Below are 20,696 nucleotides of genomic sequence, written 5' to 3'. Positions count from 1 at the left end.
ACTTTAGACATCGAGCTTTCATAAGCTAACATGATAAACCATGTTCATTTCGCCTGCTTACGTGACAGTCACGTTTATGAAAATCAAAAGGGGCGCGCCGTCAGTGTTTCTCAAAGCAACCTTAACAACATTCTTTTGCCTCTTCTTTTGTGCTTCTCGTCAAGCCATGCCTTGCCTTGCCATTTTCCTTGCTGCTGTAAAGAAAAGTGCCTTGTTGTTTGCGTTCTACTTTATTTCTTATGAAGACTTTCTGACTTGGCCACTGGGGTTCACTGGCAAAATGCGTGACCCAACGCTACGCGTGACAGTCACGCACACTGGTAACACCACATTGTTCACCAGAAAAAGGCAGTCACTCTATTCCTTGGAACAGCCTCACCACGTCATAAAATGAGTTTGGCTGGGATTTGTCATTTCCGTGTAAAAGGAAAAATGGACCACAGAATCCACGTCACGGTGATTCATCGTGTCTCCTTTCGGAATTTAAGAATGTGTGATAATGAACTATTTATGTTTATGGATGCAGCTGGTTTAAATTTATAAACTGAGAATACAGGATGTCGTACTCGTTAGATCGCTGTTTTCCGACGCTCAAAAGATAAAAGAGTCAAAAGTTCACATCAAAGATGCCGAGCTTCAGTTTCTGAATGACATCTACAGAATAATGCACTATTAAAAAACCCGCAAGCTCCATGAATAAAGTTTTCCATCTACGGCACAAGGCATCTCAAGTAAACGCTTGCAGGGCGTCTTTTTGCAAAGCTGGCGTTGTTGGAAATGAGCGAGAATCAGTCAAAGTCTTTAACAATGAAAGGCGCATTTTCTCTCTGATTTCAACCAGGAAGACTACGTAACGATTATTATTATTTTCTGCTTAAGTACTGCGATTTTCATAATTCTGCGGAATCTCACCTGCAAGCGCCAAGCGCCAAGCTGCGTTTCGGCTTCCATCAATCAAGTTTCCGAACATAGCCGGGAAGATCGATTCCGCCTCCGGAAAGTGAATTGGAGTTTTTGTTTAGTTCACAGATCGACTAGCATTATGACATGCTTTTGGAAATTCTTCAGTAAAGAGATTCGTACAGATTCATCGCCTTCCATCGGCATTTAGTGTGGATGTACTATTATGTACTGTAAGAATCAAAGATACTGATTGGTGGTTTATGTCACGCATCAATTGATTTCGTCATCCGTGGTTGGCGTCGAAAGTTTGCTTGATGGAAGCCAAAACACAGTTTGGCCGTTGGTGGTTAAAGATGAACTACGCAGAATAAGTAACATATAAAGGCAAAGGTAATAGCATACAAACTTACGATTTATACCAGTACATTCATTCTAACTTTTACTCTGACTAGCAAGTGTGTTCGAGAGATCCAATCAATCAGGAACGCGTCTTGCTGTCCCCAAAATTAAGCCTGTGTGTTTGCGCTTAATTCCATCGTTGATTTAAATTAAAACAGTTGAACAGATATGCTTACTCGCACTACTTGTAATCCTAAGCTAAGCCGGATAATAAAGAAACCCTAAGGCATTACAAACTACTGATGAGCTGCATGAGGAGCTTTAAGAAAGATAATATACGACAATGACCTATACCTTTAACCAGAAAGCTTTCATAACTGAGGTCATCCTCACAAAGCAATGTCATGAGCCCTTAAGCTCAAACATCCTTCATTAGTATAAACTAAAACAGTGGATAGCGTTGAACGCGCGCGCTGATTGGTTACTCAAACACCGGACATCCTTTGCTATTCACCTCCAGCAATTTGCGTCCAAAAATGTTGTCATCTTTGCAGGAATAAATGAGTTAAAATCATCTTTTTGTGCAGTATTAGACTATCGCACTGTTTTAATCGGTGGCTACTAGCCACCTCCACTTCGTCGAATAGTTGCTTATTATTAAAAACAAATTTGTCCACTTGTAGCGATCATATTTTGCACATTTTCACCTAAACATAACACTTTTTTAGATGCCGCACAAGTTACTTAAACTCAGCTAAACGTGCGCTAAGTTGCTTGACGATGTCCCATGTACCAACTCGTGGGAGGCATGGGTCCTGTGGTGCATTTGACGCTTTGCACTTCTGTTTTCACTCAACGTCGCCAAGCAGTTTGTGACGTATTAGAGAAAGATAGACACCTGTCCTTCATTAGGGAGTTGACAAAACGACGACGGCCACGGCAAAGAAACGTTGGTTAACACGGGAAAACAATCGTGTCGCACGTGCTGCACGTGCCGCACGCATTTTGGCTCACATTTTTTGCGGTACTATGCATAACATGACATGAAATCACTAAATTTGAGGTTTTAAGGACGGTGCCTACAATTGTTATTGCGCATATGTTCTGCGCATCTCGAGACGCTCGGATTTCCTAAGGGTGGTGCTTATTATACAGGGATATTTTTGCGCGGTTTAAAACTATGCGGAGAAAGCAGAACTTAGCAAGTGCTCTTGGTATCCAACAAGAAAATTGGGGGTAACCATGCATTTTTCAGAGATAATAAAGCTTCAAATTGGAAAAGAATACCATACATTGATTTGTATTTTAAAGCTTCTTACAAATATTATTCATGAATTATTTTTGAAAAATGCGTGGTTACCCCCAATTTTCTTTTAAGATTTCAATAACACTTTTTAAGATCTGCTTTTCCCTCATATCCAGTAAACCGCGCAAAAATACCTTTGAATTAGTAGGCACCGTCCTTAACGACAGCGAGAGAATACAAATGCGAACTTTGATTCTGTATTTTTACTTTGAAACCGTTCGAACCAATTTACTTTAATTTTTTTCATTTAAGTTGTGCAGAGTCATTAGACGAAAAAAATAAGAGGACAGGTACAATTTATAAACTTACTTTGAGCAGGTTCATCAATCCTTCCAGCTGCACCATCAATTCGCGACGGCTTTCCTGGAGTGCAGACATGCGCAATTCGAGTTCATCTTTTCGTTGCCTTAGCAACTTAAGCTCTGCCAATAGCTGAGGGTTTTGAGCGATCTGCGCCGCTGACCTGGATGCCTCTTCGTGCTCGTCTCGAAGGCGTCGAATTTCCTTGAGAAGAATCCTAAAAGAAGGACATCATAAAATGAAAAATTGTAAATGGTTTGAACCCGGATGACTTCCGCTCAGGTTGTCGAAACGTCAGTCAATGTCATCTCAAACAGTCCTTCTCAGGGCTACACTCACCCGGACGATCGAACTTTACTTAATGATAAAATGAAAAATACTTTGTCACTGACAAAGACCTTAAACCATCCGCAATTGCAATTGTCAATCAACAAAGCCGTTTAAGGTGTCCCACAAACTAGTGACTTTTCCCACAACTTCGAAACGTGTTCAATTTTCGCATTTCCAAATTGCCGTTGTCATGAAACGTTCCATGAAAATTAACCATAATAGCTAACGGAATATTCAATCTGAAGATTGTTGATTTAAAGCCAAGCGACTATGTGTTCTTGTTTTTTTTTTTATTTTTTAACCTCGTCTCTACACACCTCGTCTCTCACACATGTCCAATATACATGAACTGAGTTGGCTAGTCAATTGCTGTTGACGGCCCGACTCACCGCATGTCGGGTCGTAAAGTTTAAAAAGGAAGTAGGCTTTACTGCCGGAAGTCGAACTGTCTGGGGCAGATTCAAATATCTCGACGGATCGTGACGACCCGTCATTTGAAAAGTCGACCCTACTATTGGAAGTGTCAGGTGGTGAGAGAAAGAAAAACTTCGATGAACAAAGGAGGCTGTGCTGCTCAAAAACGCTGTATTTTTCGCTCTCAAAGAGTAGCGACTAAAATATCGATATACGCATACATTGACCAGAAAGCATTCACAAATGTTGCGAATGTGTCCTTAATACCCTGACAACATGCTGTTCGGAAACAAATAATCACTGACTGTCATAGCGCTCCAAAATGCTGAATGCTTTGTTCTTTAAGCATAGCGAAATCGCCGTACACTTCCTCAAAACATCCAAGCACCACCTGACATTTCTAAAAGTCGGGTCGACTTTTCAAATGACGGCCCGTCACGAACTAGACGGGTCGTCACGACCCGTCAACATTTTCAGTCGGCCCCACCGCCTCCAGTATCTTCACATACACGATTTTTTTCTAAGTCTCTCACCACCTGACATTTACAACAGTCGGGTCGACTTTACAAGTGACGGCGAAATAGCGTGTCTTTTTCTAATATGTGAAAGACGAATCTGATTTCTTCCAACATTTCAAGCGAATGACAAATTACCTGTTTTTGTTTTGCAGTATCTGCATAAGCTCCCTCTGTTCTCTGTTGGCATCAATGCTCGTTTGGCTGGACGACTTGCTTACCTCACCGATCGGCTTCTGACGCTAAAAACAGACAGTGATAAGATATATAGCTTTCTCGATAATTAATATGGGGTAGAGCTAGAAGCAGTGGTGGCCCAGTGATGGCACAGTGCTGATACCACTAGTCGTCCCGGGCTCGACTGTCAGACTTCGTCTCGTATGCGACTTTCTTCCCCGGTGACTGAGCGAAACACGATCGGTTTCCAAAACTAAGACCTCCTCTCGACACAAGTCACGCACCAAAACAGGATCAACGATCCATTCCACTCCAATCCAACGATCATTTCATCGTTAGGAATGAAACTCTCATTACATTATGTTGTGTACAACAGGACTGGAGTGGAGATAACTTTATAAGGATATTATTCTTTCTCTTTCTACAGATTTTAGGCCCACAGCGGTTGCAAGTAAGTGGTATAAGGAAATTGCGGAATATCAACAGAAGACAAAAGTATTTTAAAGCAATTTTTACAACGCAAAAAGAACAAGAACAAACAAACAACAAACAAAAAATGAATACACTGGCAATCAAGTAAAGTTCTTTTTTGTTTTAACGTTAGTCAGTCAGTCTTCAATTTCTAACCTCGGTACGACACGCAAAATTCAAAGGAAGAATTGCCGTCTATGTTACTTACCGAATTTGCCGCAAGTCTTCAAGTTGTCAACGACGCCAAAACCGGAAGAGAAAAACAGGAGAAAACACCGAAAAGTTAGTAAACGAATAAAGAACTAAAAACAAGTGAAAATCACGCCACATTCTAGCTTTCCCAGAGGCCACGTCTCCTTTGCTCAGCACAGGCAATAACGACTTCTGCTTTGTTCGGAACAAGGAAGTCCGCGAATCATGGTCTTCTGGATCATCTGCGCAATCTCAGAAGTATGAAACAGTAGTCGTTGCCCATGGTTACAAAAAGGGATTGTCGCGTCGACTGCGCTCATTTCGGCGCCGACCGAAAGAGCGCGACCATTCAACACAAAGTGAGAACACCATTATATTAATCAAAGCTGCATGCGCACGCATCGACGAGAAATCCATTCAGATCGCATAGCGCGCGCTATTATGATTATCCGAAAAGAAGAGATAATTTGACATTCAACAAACATTCTCGTTAGGGTCAATCGTTGTTTGCAAAGGCTGTTGACCACAACGCGAATCTTCCCTCTTCTCTCTCTCAATCTTGTTCGATGTAAATCTCTCATAATTTATTTTCACCAATAATTCAAAGAACATTCCCCAGTCCATATGTGGGTTACTTCGCTAACACAGTGCAACGCGAACAAGATCGAATAATCGCAAATTAGTTACGATCGCACAAACACTCATTTTCGAAAGAGGTTTTCGTTGTCGTTGTCATCGGTATTGGTCTAACGGAGGAAAAAAATATTTTGAAATATCTTTTCGGCGCTCCAGGCAAAAAGAAACTCCTCATCGCCCAAACCATTCCATTCAGCAGAATAGAGGGAAAAACACAGTAGGGTGCGCGTGGGAAAACTAGACCAGGCCACAAATTGTAATATTTTTGTTTTGATTGATTCTTTTAGGATATGCATAATTGAACACAATCCAAATCAAAGAAATCTGGCGGCAAGTCTAATGGTAGCATTAGTTTAAAGACCTGCCGTTTCCTTGTTCCGATACGGCAAACAGAAGTACAGATAATTGAGACAAAGAAGTATTTGCATTACTTGAGTGGTCTAGCAAAGCAATTAAGTTTTAAAAACCACAATTTCAAGCCATATCGCATAAGATTTTATCTTAACAATCGAAAAATGTTAATCTTCATTAGCCAAAACTGAGTTGAAATCACTGAAATATATCTAAAGGGACGCGATGCACCGATTTTTCAACCTCCGTAATAATAAATGAACGACGAAGACACAAACTCCACGCCTATTTCTTCAGGACTATTAAGTCACGTGAAATTGTTTTCAAGGAATACACAGAAAATCCGACCTGTATGTTCTCTGAATTTTAAGGAAAGGGTATTGCCTTGTAGCGTGACAGCCCAGTTTCATACTGTTTGTTGACATATATGGGATTAAATGTGAAACATTTTGGAAATGATTTTCGAAATCGAACGGAAGTGAAAGATTTCTCGCAGGGTGTTCCTTCTAAAGTGAAATTGTCAATTAAAATCAAGCTAAAAAAATTCAAGAAACAAAGACGAAAACAAAAAGATAAAGAGGCCTTCCAAAACGTATTTCAGAAGACAACCGACACGGCCCTAAAAACTGGTGAAACGGAAATTTCCAAAAAAGAGTGAAATTTAGCGTTAATTCTGACATGGTTGAAAAACTGGAAACGGTTCTAAATGGTGGAAACGAATTCTTCTCGATGACACCGCACCCATTGAATTTATTCCACCGTAAATGGAAATTTAATCTTCTCAATGCCAATACATTCCTCGGTAGAGAACTAATGAGAAAATATTTTTGGCTCCAAAGATATGTTTAGGGTTTGGTTGGAGATGTACAAGAAAATTATGCTCAGCTTGCTATTGGATGCCGCGGGAAATACAGTAATAGATTTATTTAGCTGAGTCTGTCATTTCTCAAAAAAAAAAATTTTTTTTAATTCGTAGATGTAAAGATTTTTTTTTACCCGAAAAATGGAGCTAAATGAGTCAGACGGCAATTCGCAAATCCAAAACAAAAAATTATTTTAAAATCGTATTAAAACTTTCCGAGACAACGAAGAACCTACAAGGACCACATCAATGATAGATACGTCATAATTAATTGATATCTTGCCAGTTAAAGATGTCCCTCAGAGCTGCTGAAAAACGAAAACACGACCTTTGAAATAGCGAAAGATGACTTGTGGTTAAGAAAATGACATCAGGGCGTTTTTCTGATGTAAAATAAACCTCAAACGAATCCCCCTCTGGTATTTACGATGAAAAAAAAAACATCGGTTTGACAAAGCTCACTTTCTCAACAAATAAGGCCTTCATTTTATTAACTTACCTGGCCGCGTATCTTGATATCAATTTGTGCTCGTCGTCCATTCTAGAATCAGACAACAAAAATGCACGTTCACGACGGCTAGGAACAGAATTACTGTTAGGCATGTTGATAAATATCGATGTCAAGCCCGCGAAGTAAATATCGATATGGTTCGCGCACGAGGCAAACGTCTTGACAGTGCTTCCTTGGTGACTTTTTCAAGAGTCGATTAGGTTTTGGTGTATTCAGCAGTACTTGCTCCCAGCTGTTAATAAAACAGATCTACATATTCATAATGAGCTTTCGTGGAAAAGGGGAAAAGTTCATTAAATTAAAAGAAAGAAGCGTATTGTTCATTTTATTGGCCGAAACACGACTTGAAAAAAATTGTACCTATTATCTCAGCAGGAATTATAAGTATCTTAAGCAGAAACGCATTCACATTTTAGTCGGAGTGCTTTGAATAAGAAAGCTTACAAATTAAATGAAACACATGCACATTTTTGTTGTGGGATAAAAACGTTTGTAATTCATAGCTACAAAAATTCTGTCAAATCACTCTGACTACTTGAGTACATATGACAGATCGTAAATCTGAAATGCAGCATTCGAATTTGTTTTCTTTCTTTCTCTGTTTCCTTTTTTTCTTTTTTTCGGATACCACACGTATAAAAATGATAACTACTAATAAAATGAGCGTGGTGTTTTTCTTTGCTGCGTTTATAAGATTTAACTTTCAGAATTCGGCGATGCTGTTAGACTTTCGTGGGTCGCATTCGTGATTGCCAGAAGAGTACATTTTTCAGTTTATTGCTTCCGCCGTTTTAAATTTCCATATTAACAATTATTCTAAGCTTTGTGGCTAAGCTAACAGAAAACAACAGCCATGAAACACGACTGACTGAAACGTAAAATGTTCAAATAACCGGAAAAGCGAGAAAAAGATTAGAATGATCAATCCAGCAATATCCGATAGATGATAATATACTAAGGTTTATTGTCATTGTACGAGCTTTCCAGATTATGTTTTCATGTAATTTTCTAGGTTTTCCCTTGATTTCAATCGTCTTAAAACTTGAATCGATTCTTTTATTTTTGGAAGTGTTTACCAGTTAAACTTGGGCAAAAGAACTCGTTTTTCCCTGTGAATTCGATTGAGCAAGGCAGAATCATTGATTTTGATCTCAGAAGTACAGTAGGCGTACACTTCAGCTTTGAAATATGTTTCATTGCTTCAGAAATGGCTTCGTAAATGCAAGAACAAAATACAGTTAATGTTTGCATGTGGTTCCCGGTGAAAACGACTTTGCTGAAGAAGATAGATAGCATAAAGACCCAACACTGACGAGCTGCTGAGAAACTCCCACATTCTGCTTCCAATGGAATGGGTCCTGTCCAATACACAGAAGCTTATTCATGGCCTATAAATCGCCTTTAACAACAACACACACAAGAGAATGGCAAGAATATATCGATTTCATGTTGTCGGCTTTTGCGCATAATCATAACAACTATCGTTAGGGTTTGGTCCAATCATCCCAGGGGGTTTTGGCATTTTCTTATTCAGCATCAAAACGACCTCTGACAGGTTCCGAAATACGCTCAGTCGTAGTACCGTTCTTGTCACCGTTAGCAACCGCTGTTGTTGCAAATATCTGAGACTGCGCAGAAGCGCCGGAAGTCCATGATTCGTGGACCTTCCGTCTCGGACCCAATCTCGACCCCAGAGCTCTTCTCTTGACTGAGGGAGAGAAGAGCTCTGGGGAACCCTGAAACAAACTGTCTTCTCATTGGTTTTCGTGAAGAACAATCAAAAGCGTCTCTAATTGGTGCATTCATGTTAGCAGGAGGAGTGAGCAGGCGCCGTAAGGTTCAAATAGCCAATTTTTGGCTATATGAACCCTACGGCGCATGATCTCCTAGATAAAGTTTCCCAGAGCCTTGGTTCGATCCAAGGCTCTGGTGACGAGAATGTCTCGGACCCAGTCAGAGGTCGTTGTTCTCGGTGCTAACCGTTGCTGAGGGCTAACATGGTTTTGGCGGATCAATGATTTGTAAAGGACCGTGCACCAGCGACTTTGCCACAGTAAAGTTGATCGATCGAGAAAGCCAAGTACGATTTAAACGCAATTTTCCTGCGATTTTTAACTTCACCGCCACAAAAATTGAATTTATGGTTGCCAAAGTACAATACAACTCTGAAAGTTGCGAAGGCACCATAAAAAAAATTAACAACCCTTATTCCAAACGTGATGGCTCACAAATGAGTGGCTTAGTGCGTAATTATAAGAAACGATTTCCCCTGCATTGCGAGGATTATTGGCCGGGATGTTTAGGAGCTTTACAAGCTCTAAAATTTGGCGTTTCAATGCTTCAGAATTTATCTTAGAGGTCTAGACAAATACACTTGAAGAGAGTTCAGGTGTTATACTTGGGCAAAATACAAGTTCATAGGATTTCGTTTCACAATTCAGTTGAAGATATGACATTCTTGCCAGCATTTACGTCTACAAAGCCGCTACTAATCTTCTGTAAGAACGTTGACGGCTTTGTTGCCATAGTCTGACGTCAGTTACAAGACTATACGAGATATGGCTCTTCTAGTTTCTAGTGTAAAACGAAAACTCGGACGCAGTCTTCACAGATTTAATTCTTCCTACCTTCCATCCAAGTCCTCCGAAAGCTTATTTGGGTTTGATGAGGCAAGGGAAGATCCCGCGGGAGACTCGGGAGAGACAGAAAGGTAGACGTAATCCACGTATTGGTTTGGTCCTGACAGATCTGAGGGCAATGGTGGCCTACGATAGGAATAATAGTTCCTGTTACAGTGGCCATCTTTCCCCGTGGGGAAATGGTCTTTTCCCGTTGGGATAACAGATTGAAAGAAAGACACGCAATCTGGCCCTTAGGCCCTCCACAGACGAGGCAAGTTGTTATCGACATCTTAATTAAATCGACAGCTGTTAATGTTAAGAAATGCGTTTCCACAGACGAAAACTCTAGTTGTCGATAACCGGTACGTTTTGCGGGAGGCTGGGAAAATGGCGACAAGAAAAGAAGAACCGCTGACTTCAAAAATCGTTTGCGTCGCTACGAAACAGACTTCAGTAATGGATAACTTGCTCATAGACGGGAAAAAGGGAGTTGTCGATAACAAACGGCCGCGTTTTCCATCGACAGCTAAAGTAGTCTTCAATTTGAAAAAGAAAAACTACTTTGTTGCCGATGACAAGCTTTGTTATCGATGGCTTGATTTTTCGCTATTTGTGTCGATAACTTGATTCACACACGCAATGTTTTGTCATCGATAACTTTTTGTTGTCGACAACTAAAAAGTTATCGATAACAACTTGTCTCGTCTGTGGAGGGCCTTATTGCGTTTCAATTTTATCTGAAGTATTCTTTGAAAGGGGTTGAATTCTTTTCCCTAAGACGTCCACATTATTTAAGGCGCTATTTCATGCTGTCATGTTTACGTACTCCGGCGAGTTCACGTAGTCGAGGAAGTTAAGGGAAACTGGTTTTTGTTTTCAAGGTCATCTGAAAACAAAAGCCCATATTCAGAAGCCTACGACTACAATACTGGGTCTATGTAATGGCATTTTCACAGATCAAGCTATTTTTAGACGAGTTCTTTAAATAAGATTCGGGCCGATTGCGCGAGCGGCCATTCTTAATCCCTGGTTTCACGGGAAAAGTGATCCAAAAATAACTCGGTCTGTAAAAACACCGTGCCACAAATACAACAAAGTGGTAAGCTCCTAGTCTGGAGGAGTGCATATCATCCTCGCAGTGCGTTAATTTAAAAGCGTTGTATAGTTAATCCATCCAAATGCCCAGTGTGGCTGGTCAGTTCTGTCAAATGGAAAGCGTTCTAAGAAATAGGGCAACAATGAAAAAACTAACAACACCGTAAAACAGATATTAAAGATCGGTTAAAAAATCACTTAAAGAAATGGAGTCTGAGGTTAGTTTTCAGGAGGTCCTTAACAAACAAATAGTTTCAATGTGAGCTTTCAGGTCCTCAGTGTTGATTATGAGTATAAACTGAGTATAGGCAATCTCACACCCCTGTTTCTCCGAAATAACAATGCGGAGTGTTTCGAAATAAAACCCAGAAACTTCAACAAGCAAAATCACACACACATCTGCTGTCCCTCGCATAATTGAACATACAAACCCACTAAAACGGAATACTGAATTTGACTTTTCTATTCTAAGATATTTGAATTAGCGAAGAACATTGAAACATGTCGATCAAAGAAAACCGTTTGAGGTAAACAAATGTTTTGGAACAGGCCTTTCAACATCATATGTCTTCACGACAAAGAAATTATTAAATATAGAGGACATAAGAATAATACTTTCGTGTCGAGCTACTCATCTCGTGGTAAAACGTTATTCTAAAATTAAGTCTACACGCTGTCGTGCGAGAGAAAATTCGAGAACTTTCCCCGAATATGATTCGTTTTGCATTTTCCAAATAGATTTGCTAATATCTAAAGTAGAGAAATTTGAAAATATGTTGAAAAAAATATCAACTTACGTGGGACATTTTAACCTTACTCTCATGGGTCGTGTGAAAATGTAGCAGGTTTGTCTAGCATTTGGTTTCAAAGTGATAAATAGACGTTTCCCTCCTTGAGAACTGGCGCTTCCAGTACTTGTGCTGCTTCTACTGCTTCCCTCGCTATTGGATATACTGCCATTTGAACTACTTTTACTGGAACTCATTTTCATCTCATATCCACAGATCCGCACACAAGTGCTTCTTAGAGAAAACCAACCACCGACAACTTCATTCCTTCCCTTTTAGTTCCATTTCGCAGGGCAGGAAATCGAAAATGATCTTACATCACCAGAATATTTGATATTTTGATACGCAAGAAAGCAAAAGAGAATAAATAATTGATTCGTGGTTATTTCAGATAACAATCGATTCAAATAAATTGTGAACAAGACTGCGGCCAATCGAGAGGAAACGAATTTAAATCAAAGAGAAAAACTAACAGTATGGCTCACTTTTAGTACCACAGCAATATTTTGCGTCATACAATGATCGTCCTACAGAAACGGTTATTCCTTTCAAACACTCCTTTAAACTAGGGGTAATCGAAGCTTAGGCGAGTGCGTTCGATGTTTGTAGGACAGTACAGGTTTGGTACAGGTAGCAACTGAGGGGGGAGGGTGGATGGTTCGTGCGATAGGGAAATGTTATTACAGTGGAACCCCGATACAACGATCCTCGATATAACGATATCCCCGGTAAAAAGATAAACATGCTATGTCCCGGCAAAAGTTACAGTAAAATGTATGGGACAGAACCCCGATATAACGATATTCAATATATCGATATTCCCGATATAACGCTGAGTTCTTAGCGTACCGAGCGTAAAATCTTCCCCGATATAACGATATTACAGCATCAGTACACAGATACAACATCAAATGTTTAAGTTTTGTTTTGTTTTGTTTCCCTTTTACGATTCATACCACAGACTTTGTTGTGTAACCTTGATAACGTCTAATGCTTTGCAAATTGTGAGTCATTTGATACTCATTACAAGTTTAATTAAACAATATGTACAGTAGTAAAAAAGCACATGTTAATTTTACCCCGATATAAAGATATTTTCGGTTATTTTAAGGCAATATCGTTATATCGGGCGTCTCATTATAACGATACCTCGATATAACGATCTAATTCCACTGTACTGCATCTATGAACGTGACAACTTGTTAGACGTAATCATTAACTATTTATTTGGAATTCTACAAGTAGACAACTACTGAAAATTACTCTAAAATGAAACTATTACTTGCAAGTCTTTTCAGCTTGTGGTATTAAAGACCTAAGATTACTTTTCTGTGCTGAACGCTTGGACAAAATAAATTCAGTTTGTTGATTTCAATGCCGTAAATATCACAAGTCATGATGAAATGGCGCGCCGACGAGCGTCATATCTCGGTAGATTTACTTTGTGGCACAACGGCCGCCAAGCTTCACAACTCGATTGATTTACTTTGAGGCACAACGGCCACCGAGCTACACAACTCGGTAGATTTACTTTGTGGCACAACGGCCGCCAAGCTACACAACTCGGTAGATTCACTTTGTGGCACAACGGCCGCCGAGCAAAACAAACCGGTTTGATGCAAGCGCGAGGAGTCGCACACATTTTCCAAGGACAGTGACGAACCATGCTTAATCCAAAGTAAAATTTTACCGACTTCAGTTGACAGACCTTCAGCAATCTTTCAGCTCTTTTCAACGATGAACGATGGAAGATTATCACACCTCACCAAACGCTAGAATAATGAACGCAGACGACGCACAAATCACCACGTGCGATAGTTCGTCAAAGTGAGGCAAAACGTAACCAAGCGCCTCAAAGCGAGGCAAAAGTGTGTCGACGAAAATGCAATCTCGAAAAAACTTCCCTTACAACACAAATTAGGTGTTGCGTTCTCGTACCTCGAACGCAATTAATAATTCTACACACAAAAAAGATCCGTCAAAAAACTGGAAATTAATTACTTTTCCTTTTTTTCTCAGGCTCTTAAAACGTTTTTTTCAAACAAGGGTTCTCTCTCGCACACACTCAAAGGAAAGAAACGTTTGAGAGGTTTCAATGACTGGTAAGTTCCCACTCACAACCACTTACAGTAAACAAGACACCAAACAGGCTGTTCACGTAGAATAAATGATGATGACGATGAATAGATTTATAAAGCGCCATATCCACTAACTGCGCTATGACGCCTCACAATGCTACGTTAAAAAGACAATTAAACAGAGATGACATGAATTTATAAAATAATTACAAAAATGCTTAATACTGAGAATATTGAATACTGACTGAGTGAACGGTTTGCGTGGATATCGTTACTAAAAGGTAATTCCATTTAAATAAAAGAAAGGAGTTCCGTATATAAGAACAAATTCGAAAAACAGGGGAAAGAAAGTCATGGAAACGTGGTGTTGCTACGTAGTAACCCCTTCCAGATGGGCTTCACCTACCCACAACCAGAAACCCATAAGGGTTGAAACGTGTAACGGCCCCTTGTGACCTGGGAAACAAGATTGTGAATATTCAATTTGCTAAGTACCATATTTGGAGCAACAAGAGCGAGGGGTTTCCAAATATGGTACTTATTTATATAGCAATGAAACATTCAACCAATCAGTTCGCACTGAATATTCCGGAGCTGTGAACTCGCGTTACACGTTTCAACCCTTATGGGTTTCTGCCACAACCCAATGGCTTGCCTATTCACAGGTTAGTGTTGCGTAACTTCGCTTGGTTATTAGTCAACAACATGACCAAGTACAAGCAAAAGCACCTAATTCACTAATTGCACAAATCCCATAATACACCCATTTTACCCCCAAAAAATCTGCATAGGCATTGTTTTCGACTTCTCTTGGGACATTTTCATGTCCCAGGAGAAATTGCAAACAATGGTTATGCAAAAGTTTTGGGGGATAATAGAGGTGTATTATGGGATTGGGCAATTAGTGAATAGCCCCAAACTTGCCTTTTCCCGCGCATTTGGTCCGCCACACGAGTTCTCTTCGATTTTTCGTCGCATGTTTTCAAGTTTGGTTTATTGCCTCATTTGCTCGCATTCCGATTGGCCAAAGCAGGCTATGAACACTTTAGAGGAAAAAGACATTTCGAGAGTAAAGCAATGCTCGGTGCAGAGCTTTTTTTTCTTTTCTGATCAGGTCTATTGATTTGCTTGTGACCTTCTCATAGCCGTTGTCGTCGTCGTCTTGCTTAAGCTCACGAGGGAATTTAAGATCTACGACGCGGTCGTCAACGAGACCGTCACAAAACAAGAATATCATTGGTTAAAAGACGAAAAATGCTCGTGCGGCACGCATTTTAGCACATACGTTTGATGTACGAGAGTGTCTTATCGGCGTGGGTTGGTGGGTCGTGGGTTGGTGGGTCGTGGGTGGGTGGGTCGTGAGTCGCGGGTCGTGTGTCGTGAGTAGTGGGTCGTGGGTCGTGGGTCGTGGGTCCGAGATCCTCCATGTACACACGTCATGTAACCGTAGTTAATGGGAGACAGTTTTCTTTTGTTCAACGTTTCATAAAAGGAGTTCGAGACATTAATTCGCGAGCGGGCAATTGCAAATTTGGACCGACCACTGAGGGAGCTAATATATATATATTTTTTTATCTTCAAACAAACACGACCCACCCACCCACGCGATTTAGCCTCACCCTTGATGTACTCTGCACAACAACGACGTGAAATCAACAAGTTTGAGGTTTCAACGGCAACGCGGGCGTACAAATGTGAATCTTTCATTCTAAATTTTTACTCTGAAACCGCTCGTATCAATTTATTTTTAGGATACTTCGCCCACAATGTGCGACGGGAACGAGATTAAACAATCACGAAAGACATACGACAGAGCAGCTCTAGTTACATTTTGAAGTGAAGTTTTCGTCAATGTCGCCGTCGTTGATCTTAAAATCCCTTCTATCTCCAAAAAGACTCACTGCATTATGGAATCTCTTCAGAAAATCAGCACTTACACGATGTTGGTGACATCAAGCGTCTTGTTGGGTTCTGGTTCGCGCGGAAAATCGGGAAGTGAGGGGCGTTTCTTCCGTCCACCGCCACATAGAAATTTGCTTCGGAACGAATTGCCTCTCTCCCCAGCGTTCTAAAATTGAAAGGCGAGAAAAAACATAACCCCCTTTACTGGACTGAAGACCGCGCAAGTGGAATATAATCACTTTAATAACTGAGATTTAGCATCGTGTTTATGTCATTTGTAAAAAACGAGCAACTGTGTTTTATCGGGTTTAAAAACACGAGGCATAACCAAGTGTTTTTAGACCCGATAAAACAAGTGCTGCGAGTTTTTTGAACGGCTTCAAAAACACACATTTCGGCTTTACCTTTGCAACTTGCCGTTAACTAGCTGAATCTCTAGTCTCTCGCGAACTGACTTCCGGTGAGTCTGGTTGCTCATGGCCTTCGTCCATCGGACTCAGTTTGGGTGTATTGGACAACCCTCTTCTTTTGCGTTCGCTGGGTTGACGAGTACGTGAGAAGAGATCTCTGCCTTCTGAGTCGAAACTCGCTCGCTCTTCATACCGCATGCCCCACGATATGTTTGCTGACTGTCACTTGACCCCAATGTGTCCCACGCATTCTTTTACAGTAAATCCGCTGTTGTTAAGTGAGCCCACACAATATGAAGTATGACGTAAAGAATCGGTCGCTAAGTAACCTCCGTGCATGCTCAACACAGTGAATTTCGACCCAGAGGTCTATTCTCACGTACTCGTCAACCCAGCGAACGCGAAAGAAAAGACACCTCTGCTAGCGTGGAAACCTAACTTTATCTTGTTCAATAATTTGACATACGTAAATATGTGAATATCTTTCGCGACTTGAGTCAGGGGAGGAAACGTTACACCCAAGCCCGAAATGGCAGGTGGAATTTACAAGATATAGGCAAAATAACCATCGAATAAGAGATTTAGTATTCTGCCAAAAAGCTCGTCCAAAACAGCGTTTTGAAAACAACGCGTACATTTGCTCTATTGTAAACTGCTCAAAATCTAACACTATTATACTCTTACAATTTACAGGTTCTATGGACCCTTCATGTTGAAAGAGCGTAATCGCGGGATCAAGTATCGAATGCAGAGTGTAGTAGATGCAGTAAATAGTACCTATGTATAGGAAATCTCATGAACGTGAGTGAATTTCGTAATTCATGGACACGAGTGCTGTTTTGAAACTTCTCAAAATTGCACGAGACGTAAGCGAGTGCAATTTGAGAACTTTCAAAACGACTGAGCATAAATCACGAAATGCACGAGCAAGCTTAAAGGCTGGTTTTCACTAGCAAAGGAGTCGGAGTCGTAAAAGCGCTTATGACCTAGTGAAAATCACAGATTGGAGTCGGAAGAATCAGAACGTTTCCATTTTCTTCCGACTCCGCTTATGACTCCGTCGCTTATGATCCAGTGAAAACTAGATTGTCGGAGTCAGAAACAGAAGCGGAAGAACCAACCAATCACAATGCTTGGAATCGAGCCTTGTGATTGGTTTATTCTTCAGCTTCTGCTTCCGACTTCGACAATGCAGTTTTCACTGGATCATAAGCAACGGAGCCATAAGCGGAATCGGTGTTCTGCTTCCGACTCCGACTCCGTTGCTAGTGAAAACCAGCCTTAATTTCATACGAGTTTTATTCATTACATACTCAACCAGAACCACATGACCTTCAAGCGTGTAACTTGCAACTCTTTTCCTTGGAACAAAGCTGGAGATTTTAGGACACCAATTGTGTGCCCAAATATGGACAAAAATAAGATCGATGCTCTACGCGTGCGAAAATGCTCGAGCTACGTTACATCCAAATAAGGAATTTTCTTTCATACAAAAAACCCGGCTCTGAACCAGGGTTAAACGCTTCAAGATCATGAGTTTCTCATTCCACAAAATCACTCCATCGCTATGTTTCCACAGCAACTTCCGTATTGTACTCTATAAACTATAAAGCCGTGTTCTGTTGGTATCAACCGTTTTTGGTTGGTTGGGTCTTTCTGTGTTCTATTGGGCAATAAACCGTTTTCGGTTGGTTTGGTTAATCAACTTTTTCAATCGGCATCAAACTCGGTTGAAACAGTTGAAAAAGCATGGGCAATGACCCCTGTTGTTTACGCGGGCTTTTTAAAGTCGGCTGCGGCTCCGGTCAAGTTGTTTCCCTCAACTTGTCAACGCGGAGAAGTCTGGTAATGACTATTCCCAGGAGTTACCGCGTTTCAACCGAAAACGGTTGGAAAAGTGTTCTCTTGGGAATCTCAACCGCTTCAACCTGAACTGGTTGCGGTTGAAAAGATTGATCCCAATAGAACACGACCTATTGCACTGTATAACCTAGTTCTATTGTACTCTATAACCTATTTATGCATTCATCATTGGCCAATCAGAAACGCGATATACTGTTGACTATATAATAAATATATTATAAATCGAATGAAAAAGAAACTAGGGGATATTTTGCAAATCAAACTACTACTTGTAAATCTTACCCAAGTTGAATACTCCCGAACATCGTGCGTAAGCTTATGGCCTTGTGACGATTTTCCTCTCCAAAAACAGTCCTGCAATCGTAGTAAAACTCAAAGTAAGATTTATAACTCCATTTCGGAGCAGTGAACACAAAGGCTAGATTTCAGCTTGAGGACATGTACAACTGACCTCCTTTCGATACCAAAATGGTATTTCACATGTTTCACCTGTTCACCACATAATGCTGTGTTCAAAAACCCTTTGAAATAACATTCTCCTGATCGACGTAGATTTGTTAAGTAACTTAAAGGTATGAATTAACTGAAACTTTTAAGGTATATCAAGTGGAGACCGTGATTGAAAATAACAGGTAAGAATTCTATACCAAGTGTAGATAAGTTATCTTGTTTTTTGTAGTTAATTTTCATGTAGTTCTTTCTGCCTTGCACATGCGCACGTCGGTTCTACTTTGTGAGAACGTGTAGAGAAGGTATCTTTCAATGATTTAGTAGCAATAACTGTCGTTCTTATCAGCTTCAGCAAGGTAAAAACCCACAAGTACCATAACTATAATGTCAGAAAACTTAAGACCTGGAAAAAAACATTCTCCTTATGGGTGGACTTTCATATACCGGACTAAAATGGCGGAAGACAAAAGAACCATTGTTATTGGGATTAGGCCTTGTTAATTAGGTATTGTTATGTTCGGTTTTGCTCTTTTGTTTCGTGGACATTAATTATTTCGGATCCGGTACATAAAAGACCAGCCCTCCTTATCACAATCATTTCAAGTTAATTCCCAATCATTCAGCATTGATCCTACGTGAAAAGAATTTTTTTTTCCAAACCACAGTTCACATGCACTAAACAGAAAGATTTACCTGGCAGAGAGTGTAGTTGTAACAGTGCAGACACTTATATCTAAGATAAAGAAAAGAAATTACATATAATTAATTGATATAAAAGTCCAGGTTGTTTACTTGCCGTTATTCCATTTTCCATTTTGGTTTCAAATGCCTAACCTCCTTTTATCTCTGTTTACACAAGTTCCCGTCTTTGCCTTTCGCGCGGAATTGGGAGCTTAAGCATGCACATGTTTGAAACGCGGACGGTAACCGGAAGTGAGCTGTTTTCCCTTTTAACTTGTCTTCACACAACCACGTTTACATTGCTATGTATCTTTTCTGCATTAGAGGCTTTCGTCTCCTTGTTTGGCTCTAAAGATATTTGTTATGTATTTGTCAGAAAGTGTCCCATCTGACTGTGGCGCATCCATTTCACTCACAGCCGTCTTGGTCATTTTGTAGCTCCTTCAACACTATTATCTGTGTTTCCAGCATGGTAAGTTGCAAACTACTCACATACATGTACAGTTCCACAAGCTTTAACTTCCACCACAAATAGATATTGCTTTTCAAGAACAAAATTCTTATACTCGCCTGAACCCTACTAATGGCTTCTTCTTGCATATCTGACATGGAATCTGGTGTTCACCTGCAAGAAAAACGAACTCCTTTTTAATGTCTATTGTCAAGTTTTCAAATCGCAATAAACAAACCAATGTCATTCAAAAATTCATACAGCTTACATTTCGAAGCATTTGCCATTTTCTGTAAGGTTCCGAGCCAGACATAGCATAACGGGGATTCAGCACCCATCACACACTCCAAGAAGTTTAGGAGCCCTGTTTCATTTTGTTTCAGTGGCTATAAATGAAATTCAAATCACAAGGTTTGGTTTGGGTCTGGTACTCAGCTTAAGTTAACCCACTGACACCCATGATCTAAGAGTTAATTCTCCCTAACGTTTTCCATATATTTCTTTGTTAACTGGTCATGAGAATTTGGTGTTATATCAGATCACATCCTTAAGCTTATAATTATCTTCATTCTCAATACTTGTCCACCTGACAGCGTTTTGAAATTGGGGAGTGAATTTACAAACTGATCAATGGTTAACTCATAATTTTGACAGTATACATTGGGAGCGGTTCCATCACCTAGACTGCAAAGGAAAAAAAAGCGTTTTTCTAACACATGACTGGGGCTTGGGAATTTGTCAGCCCACCTTAAGACTGGCCACTACTTTTTCTTCCATCGCAACTACCCATGGTGTGTCAGAGTGTAAATGTACATTTATTTTCCAACTTAACCTAATTGAGAGCTAACTGTCCTTGATTTACATAACCTGAAGCTTACCCCATCAGGCTTAAAGAATTTATTCGCCATGTCTTCGGCAAAACCAAACGTTGGACCCTCTCCAATTGCTGCTGGTAGCTGAAAAAGGAAAAGGAATCTATGTGTGCCAATATATAATAAGGCATTTGAACATCATAAAGCAAATCTTATGCAACACCCAGTGTTCCAGATA

At 40.3% G+C, this 20,696-nt stretch overlaps 1 protein-coding gene across 3 annotated transcripts in view; it reads right to left on the bottom strand.

The window, feature by feature from the left end:
• Positions 1–20,696, bottom strand: part of LOC137997700 (dystrobrevin beta-like) — a 58,738-nt gene that overhangs the window by 16,415 nt on the left and 21,627 nt on the right. For all 3 annotated transcript variants that reach the window (XM_068843900.1, XM_068843901.1, XM_068843899.1), the window contains exons 8-18: positions 20,525–20,602; positions 19,915–20,032; positions 19,766–19,820; positions 19,208–19,247; positions 18,347–18,418; positions 15,827–15,957; positions 9,935–10,072; positions 7,296–7,337; positions 4,964–4,979; positions 4,246–4,349; positions 2,858–3,065 (exon numbers count right to left, since the gene is read on the bottom strand). In XM_068843900.1, the coding sequence (XP_068700001.1) occupies positions 2,858–3,065; positions 4,246–4,349; positions 4,964–4,979; positions 7,296–7,337; positions 9,935–10,072; positions 15,827–15,957; positions 18,347–18,418; positions 19,208–19,247; positions 19,766–19,820; positions 19,915–20,032; positions 20,525–20,602 (1,002 nt within the window). The remainder of the gene's footprint in view (positions 1–2,857; positions 3,066–4,245; positions 4,350–4,963; positions 4,980–7,295; positions 7,338–9,934; positions 10,073–15,826; positions 15,958–18,346; positions 18,419–19,207; positions 19,248–19,765; positions 19,821–19,914; positions 20,033–20,524; positions 20,603–20,696) is intronic.

The sequence above is a fragment of the Montipora foliosa genome, chromosome 3 (genome assembly GCF_036669935.1).
Source record: "Montipora foliosa isolate CH-2021 chromosome 3, ASM3666993v2, whole genome shotgun sequence".
In the NCBI taxonomy this organism is placed as follows: Eukaryota; Metazoa; Cnidaria; class Anthozoa; order Scleractinia; family Acroporidae; genus Montipora; species Montipora foliosa.
The sequence above is the reverse complement of the archived record's forward strand: the minus strand, read 5'-3'. Positions and strand labels throughout refer to the sequence as shown.